The sequence below is a fragment of the Halyomorpha halys genome, unplaced genomic scaffold (assembly GCF_000696795.3).
Source record: "Halyomorpha halys isolate HHAL.00 unplaced genomic scaffold, Hhal_1.1 Scaffold245.1, whole genome shotgun sequence".
NCBI classification, from domain to species: Eukaryota; Metazoa; Arthropoda; class Insecta; order Hemiptera; family Pentatomidae; genus Halyomorpha; species Halyomorpha halys.
Genome location: NW_027106223.1, coordinates 74514 through 82367, shown reverse-complemented (window position 1 = coordinate 82367; position 7854 = coordinate 74514). Strand labels below are relative to the sequence as shown.

Below are 7854 nucleotides of genomic sequence, written 5' to 3'. Positions count from 1 at the left end.
TATATATGAAACAAAATTTTATAATTTTCATAAAACAATTGATATTTGAGTCTTGATTGATATAGAATACTAAGGAAAGGTCACTTCTTCTATGGTCAGTGCCTGCCGAAATGTGCCAGATGTCTATAGTTTATACTATATAGTTTACAATGATTGTCTATTTATAATAATAGCTGTTAAATACTATAGCGTTCGTTAACTGGGGCATTCGTGTTCTAGAAGCTTACGGCGTAAAATACGGTGGGAGACAGTATCGAAGGCCTTTGTACAGTCTATGGATATCATAGCCGTTGCCATATTCTTGTTAAAGTTGGTGTTAAAATCTCTTTGTAATTTCATCAGATGGTGTACAGTGCTCATGTAGTATTGGAAACCAGTTTGCACGGAATGTTCATCACAGAACTCCCGAAGATAATTCAGTATGATTTTTTCGTAAACCTTAGCGAGGTGATAATAAAACCTTTGATAAATTCAAGGGGTATTTATGATCTTTAATTTAACATGTTAAAGCATTAACTTAAGAAATATTTCTCCTTTTTTTAGAATGTTAAAACGATATAATATATAACACGGTTGAGAGTCTGCTAAATGGAGAATGACGTCACACAACAGAACAGCTGAGCTCGTTACCATTTTGTTTGTTGTGTAAGGTTACTTGCTTGTAGTTTGAGTTAGTATTGTTTAGGACGTTTTTAAACAAGACACTCAGTGTCCAAATTTTCACACAACTTCCACGACAGGCATGTAGTAATAAATTACTTTAATCAAAATTTAGAATTTGCTCAAAAAATTCGCTAGGAGCTCTTATGCGTTTAATATTTAACATGACTTTAAGCCCTTCGGCTGCTCACAACCCCATACTTATAAAATTTAAGGAACTAAAATAATAAAACAGTTTACATTTATCACAATATCATGAATACCGCTATTATATTAAAAGGCTGTTTTTCTTTGAGTTACACGAGAACAAGATGTTATTTCTTATCGTTATGATGATGATATAGATGACCGTGGTTAATATATATAAGAAGTTGGTGCGGTCGGAATGTAAAACAAATAAGTTGAAATAACTTATTTAATAGTGGCAACGTTTCAGCCAGAATTTCTAGCCTTCATCAGGGCTACGCACAAAGAAAAAAATAACAACCAATGCATAAAAAAAATAAACAGAATGACGTAAGGTAAATAATTGTACTGAATGAAATTAATAAAAACAAAGTGATGAAAAAAGTGGAATATAAAATGTATATATAGGTAATTATATAAGTAAGTAAAAATAACATAATTAACGAAATAAAATAAAAATTTGAAGTTAAATAATGCAAAGGAATATGAATATTTTAGTTTATTAATGGTTTAAAATTAAAATTATGGAAAGAAAAAAAAATTAAATGAATTAATAAAAAATAAAATTGAGAGAGAGAAAATATATGTGACTAATGAAATATGTAACCATAATATTAGAATAAAAACAAATATAAAGTTAATTACTAGTCACCCCTCATTTGTCATTAGGATACTGCAGTCTACCTACTGGCGTATTATTTTTTCCTACAAGGAGAGACTACGTGGAACAGTCGATTTCAAAGAAACTGTTTGCTAATATTTGAAAAATATTTGAGGGTGCAAAACGGATATTTCGTCGTGCACCGTATAAATGTCCGGTCTATATCAATCCCCCCCTCCCCGCCAGAGACGCTGAACCTTGTCCCAAAGAACTGCATTGCCTATATACAAATGGTAGGTCTATCCCGGTTTAGATGGATATTTCAATGCTCTGCATTTCTGGTCTTCTTTGACACCCGGTGAGGACTGGATGGTCGTGATACTACAGCTGTCATATTTCCCGTTCTTTATTTTCATTAATCCTGAAGTCTTGCTTTCCAGATGATCTGTCGGCGTTTGTTGGTATGGATATCTTCTAGCTCTCCCATTTCTGTCGATCTACTTGCAATCGAATCTTCGTCGGATGTATCTACCTTGTTCTCGGTTTCCGGCATTTCCTGCTGTTCTTCTTCCCCTGGAGTCCACTCTCTTAGGAACTGTCCCGCGCCTCCAGATGCGCGACAACCTTGTTCACCAGATGACCACGTTGTCGTTGTCCCGGGCTTATACGCAATGTCCAAGTTGAACTGGTATGTCTTCTTCAGTTTACCAACCAACTGTAGCGGTCAATGGTCGGTGTACCCGAAAATATATGGCCGGAAGTGTTCCGCCGCCCACACAATTCCCAGCAACTCATAACACAGTTCCAGGGCGCAGTAGCGGGTCTCCGCATCGGTGAGAAGTCCACTGGCGTAAGCTATGGGTCGCTCTCCCTCTTCGTATTCTTGTGATAATAGTTCAGCGCCCCTAGTAATTGTCTCACTCCTTTTACGTCTTTGGGTACTGCCTTCTTTGTAGGGCCGACACCTTCTGTATGTTTGGTCTCACGCCGTCTTTGTAGATAGTGTGCCCCAACACCGACTTCTCTTTGGATAACTTTAGGGCAAATTCTCTCATGCGCTGGGACACACCCCTTAGATGGTTCACATGGTTCTCTTCTGATTTTCTGAACACCAGTAAGTCGTCCCTGTAAACCTGGCAAACTGCTTCGTCCGGTCCTCTCAGGAACTCATCCATCAGCCTCTGGAAAGTCACGGGCGCGTTCTAAAGACCAAATTGGACCTATGTAAATTCATAATGACCTCGTTCGAAGGTGAAAGCAGTCTTATGCCTTCTGTATTCTTACGTTTTCTATTTCTTCTCTGATGTTCTGTCGGAGTGCTTAGGGATACCGCCTTTCCTTACATTTTTTTTCCTTGCATCACCTCGCATATCCTTTCTTTCCCGGCCCTCAGGAGTCTCCAGCAACCATATTTCTTTCTTCCAAGTTATACATCCCATTTCCCTATTTTGTTCCTTATACGTACCCCACTTTATCTAATAGGTCTCACCCTATAATTACTTTATAGTACCGAGGCATCTTTCCCATTACATGAACAGTTACTTGTTTCCCTTCCGGTCCTCCCGCCGACCATTGTTTCTGGGTTTAACTTGGCTCTTTCTGTTTTCTTGGTGCCTGGCTATCTCTCTTCTGCCATCTCCGTGTTCTCCTCTTCTCCAAGGGTTGGACATGTTTCTTGACCGTTGAAATTATATCCGGGTCCACTCGGGCTCTTCTACGTCAATTCGCGCCTCCACCCCTCTAGCATTTTTATCCTTGAGATTTTGAGCACAAACGAGCGCTCTCTAGGAAATCCCTCCTTCTTCTTCAGCTCTTTTGCCAATTGAACCTTTAGTACCATGCATAGGAATTGCATCCGACCCTGTACCTGGATTGTTTCCATCATCTCGCTTAGTTTATTTGCGATTCTGTTGTAGCGTGTCAGGAGTTCCACGGCATACTAGATTGTTTCTTTTTCTTTGTCTCTCTAGTCATCATGAATATGTCCTCCCCTGGGGCCCACCGTCCTCGTCCGAACGCTTTCATTAATCTCTCCTTGATAACTCTCCAAGGGGTCTCTTCGTCCGCCTGAATTTGATTAAGGATGCTCCACTTCACTCTGCAGACGACCACTGCTTTTAGTGCTTCCGCATCTTCACTATCGAGTATTTTCGATAGACTTAGCTTGAATTAGGCTTATTAGTCGGTCATCCCCTTTTAGGAAGTGGCTCAGTTTTCCCGTTTCCCCCGGCCTTCCTCAAGTCTTTGGCGGTCGCAGTGCGTACTTTGATCCACTCTAGTGTTGCTGTGTGTGCTTCTGCAAAAGAGACTAGTAGTGAAACTCTGAGGGTAGAAAATTCCCCTCGGTGGGAGATACGTTCTCGACCTCATTTTGATTTAAAGTTTCCAGGTTAAAGACTTCTTGTCTAACGATTCCGTTGGCATTATTTTAAAAAATGACAGGAAAAAAAATTGACAAAATAACAAACAAAAAATTCTTCTTAAAAGAAAAAATTACTCCGGTAAATAAAGTTCCCGGGTTTCGGCACCAGTTAAACGTTTGTGAGTTCAAAGACTGAAAAAGAGAAAATGATCAACTGGCTTGTTACTAAACATTGACTGTTTACATATATATATTTGTAACTTATATGTGAGTTACATTGCAGTTATTATGGTTATAATTCTTTTTTTTTATTCCAGGTGCCAACAGATGTTTCAATGACTGTAAACGGTGATTCATTTCTTTTGGATGGTGTTTTGGTCCATCACGAGCTTTGTAATAAAGTCGAAAACATCCTCAGGGAAAAAATAACCAAAGGTGTCAAGTTCATTTTCGACACGTCAGTAGGCAAAAGAGGCGATTTGATGATTTCAGAGATGGACTTTGGCCAGTATGTCTTTCTACTTCTCCTCGATTCGTTTGCCGATGACGATGTCATGATGATAGATATATTACTTACAGTCTTAAGCACAGTATCTTCAGAAGAAAAAAACTTTTCTAATGACTGGTTTGATAGTAATTTATCAATACCTACAGAAAAGCTTTATAACGCACTCAAGTTTATCGCTGCTAAATCTGACGTGGGGTTGCCGATTCCGAAATATATTCTACAGAAAATAATAGTTTTAGATAAAACTAATGTCATATTCAAAGAAGCATGCATTAAAGACGAAATTGAATTTGTAACATGGCTAATAGAATCTGGTTTCGATTTGTTGAAGGTCGGCCCAGAAGCAACCAAAGAGGTATGGCAAAATGGAAATCTAAACATAACTAAGTTACTGATGGCTAGGGGCAGCCTAAGCAACATTTACAAATCAAAAACAATTGTCGACGCCAGGAATCAAGACAACGAAACTTTGCTACATTTTGCTGTGGAATCCGCAGATTTAGAAGCTACCATTCAACTTCTCAAGGCCGGAGCAGATATTAATGCACAAGATAAATACAACAAAACTCCTCTATACAGGTCTGTGGAGTCAGGGAGTCACTTGATATTTGGAACGTTATTATATTACGGAGCCGAATTCAAAAACGGAACATCTTCGAAAAATTCACTTTTACACCTGGCTGTCAAGAAGGGTAATATTCGAATAGTGAAAAAATTGATCGATTTAGGAGGAGATATCGAAAGTAAAGACATGGAAGGAAGAACTACCTTGTATTCTGCCATTTTGAGCAATGACACAGACATGATATTAACACTCATAGAAAGAGGAGCTGATCTAAACGCAAAATTAGACAATGGCGGATCCTTACTCCATCTGGCAATTGTTCAGAACAGACTGAGTGCTGTTAAAATTTTACTTAGTTTTGGTTCTAAAATAGAAATCAGGAATGACGAAAATTTGACTCCATTACTCCTTGCAGCAAATAATAACAATGCGGAGATTATCGAAACTTTAGTTTTCAGCGGTGCAAATGTTAATGTTAAAAGTGGTACGGGAGACACTCCTGTCCACATAGCAGCTTCGAAGGGCAACCTTCTTTCGTTGAACCAGCTCATCCAACTCGGAGCAGGAATAAATTTCAGAAACAATAAAGGTGATACACCTTTGTACCAAGCCCTTGATGCCGATCAGAATGCAGCGGCTAATGTATTGACTTCGAAATTGCTGAGCATGATTTGTGGTGGAGATGGCTTCGGAAATACTCTGCTACATATGGCTGCCTTCGATGGTAAACTGAAAGCTGTCAAGTTGATTTTGGATTACGGGGCACCAGTAGATCCAAAGAATAGCGCGAATTTAACACCGCTTTATAGAGCAGCTGAAGCTGGAAATACAGACGTTATGAAATTACTCTTGTCTTACGGAGCCGACCTCAATATTATTAATCGCGATGGTTGGCCATTTTTGCATTTTGCAGCTTTATCCAATAACGAAGTAGCTGTAAGGAGTCTAATAATGGCTGGTTTTCCTGTCGATAAGAGAGGAAAATGGCAATACACAGCCTTACATTTAGCCGTGCAAGACACGAGGGTCGGTGTCGTCAAGGCACTTCTGAGTCAAGGAGCCGATCCTAATGCAGCAGACCATCACAGCAAAACTCCTTTATACGAAGCGACTTGGTATGGTCAATTGGAAATCGTCAAGTTGTTGATCAATCAAGGAGCAAATCCTAATATTGCGGATGTCAGTGGATGGATTCCTCTTCATATAGCGGCCAAATTCAACCATCTTGCGGTAGCGAAATTCCTCATCAGTAAAGGTAGTGAAGTGGATAAAGGAAACAATGACAATAAGACTCCATTGTATGAAGCAGTTTGGTATAGAAACAAGGACATGGTAAAAATGTTACTGGAAAAAGGTGCTTCGCCTAAAACAAATGGGGAAGGCCCTTTAGGTCTGGCAAAAAGAAATCTAGATAAGGCTGGTTTTGAAGCCATTTACAAATTACTTTGTAAATGTTGAAGAAATGACATGTCTTAATTTGTTTTCCTTCTTAAATATTTCAATAAATTTTTTTTTCCTAATATTTATTTATTGCTATTTACAACTGTACATTATAATACATTTAGTAAATCTGGTAGCACTCTAATGACATTTTACATTACCTGGTTTCGTGGCCATCTTCTTTTCAGGCGCCTCGGAGGATTGTCAGGAATGGAAGAGGATGCAAGATTAGAAACTAGGGGATTTGAGTGGTTAGAGAGTTTATAATGGAAGGAGTGATATCTGGTTCGGGATAGATCGGTTACATAGGGAACATTAAGGTCTTTATGATGATTTTTTTAAATAAATTTAAAAAAAAAAATGTACAAATCATAATTGCTACTGTCCTTTATTATTATTTTAATTTTATTTATTTGTTTTTCAAATACAAAAAATTGGAAAGTTTTTATTTTCTTAACCTTGATAATATTCCTTATAGTATCAAATAAAAAAAAAATGTTTAAAAAGGCTATGGTCCAATGTGAAATTAAAATAGACCCTCTTTCTAAATGAAAACAGCGAAGTTTGTTTCGTTTTCAGAAGGTTAAAGGTGCTTCTAGACGTTTTCCAAAGCGTGTGGATGGATTATTTGGTTAGCTCGAACAAGGTGGCTTGAATTTGCGGCCGACCCGTTGAGTGTCGACACGAATCAGAGGGCGCTTGTACCGCATCCTAGGAATGGGATATCGATATCGATATTATCGAAATATCGATATGTTGGCTCCGATATCCGATATTTTGATATCGATATCGAGTAACCGATAATATCGGAATATCGATAATTTTCCTTCGATAATATCGGAATATAGGTTTCTAAAAAAAAATATCGATACCTTATCGATATTAAAATAACGCAAAATATCGAAATAAAGATGTAATTATAAAATAATATCGGGATATTGTTACCAATATTCCATATCGATTACAACAATAGGAAATATCGAAATAAATATGTAATTATCAAAATAAAATATCGATATTCCATTTTTTAATTTCCTATACAATTTTCTAGTTTAAAAAAAAAAAATCAATATTTCGATAAAATAATATCAGATTATTGTTACTAAAATTTCATATCAATATTACAACAATTAAAAATATCTAAATCAAAATGTAATTATCAATATGAAAAATCGATATTCCATTTTAAAATCTCTATACAATTTTTTAATTTAAAAAAAAATCTATATTACGATAAAGTAATATCGGAATATTTTTGCTTATATTCCATATAGATATTACAACAATACAAAATATCGAAATAAATATGTATTTATCAAAATAAAATTTCGATAATCCATTTTTCTATACAATTTTCTAGTCTTTTTCAACAAATTATCGATATTTCGATAAAATAATATCGGAATATTGTTTCTAATATTGCATATCGATATTACAACAGTGTAAAATATCGAAATAAATATGTAGTTATCAAAATAAAATATCGATATTCCTATTTTAAAATCTCTATATGTTATTTTAGTCATTTTCAA

The 7854-nt window shown here is 36.6% G+C and overlaps 1 protein-coding gene across 1 annotated transcript in view; it reads left to right on the top strand.

Moving 5' to 3' along the window:
* The window catches only part of LOC106680136 (putative ankyrin repeat protein RF_0381), an 8009-nt gene extending 1242 nt beyond the window's left edge, over window positions 1–6767 (top strand). The window contains exon 2 of the mRNA XM_014419645.3: window positions 4127–6767. Within this exon, the coding sequence (XP_014275131.1) occupies window positions 4127–6340 (2214 nt within the window). The 3' untranslated portion in view covers window positions 6341–6767. The remainder of the gene's footprint in view (window positions 1–4126) is intronic.
* Window positions 6768–7854: the final 1087 nt, after the last annotated feature.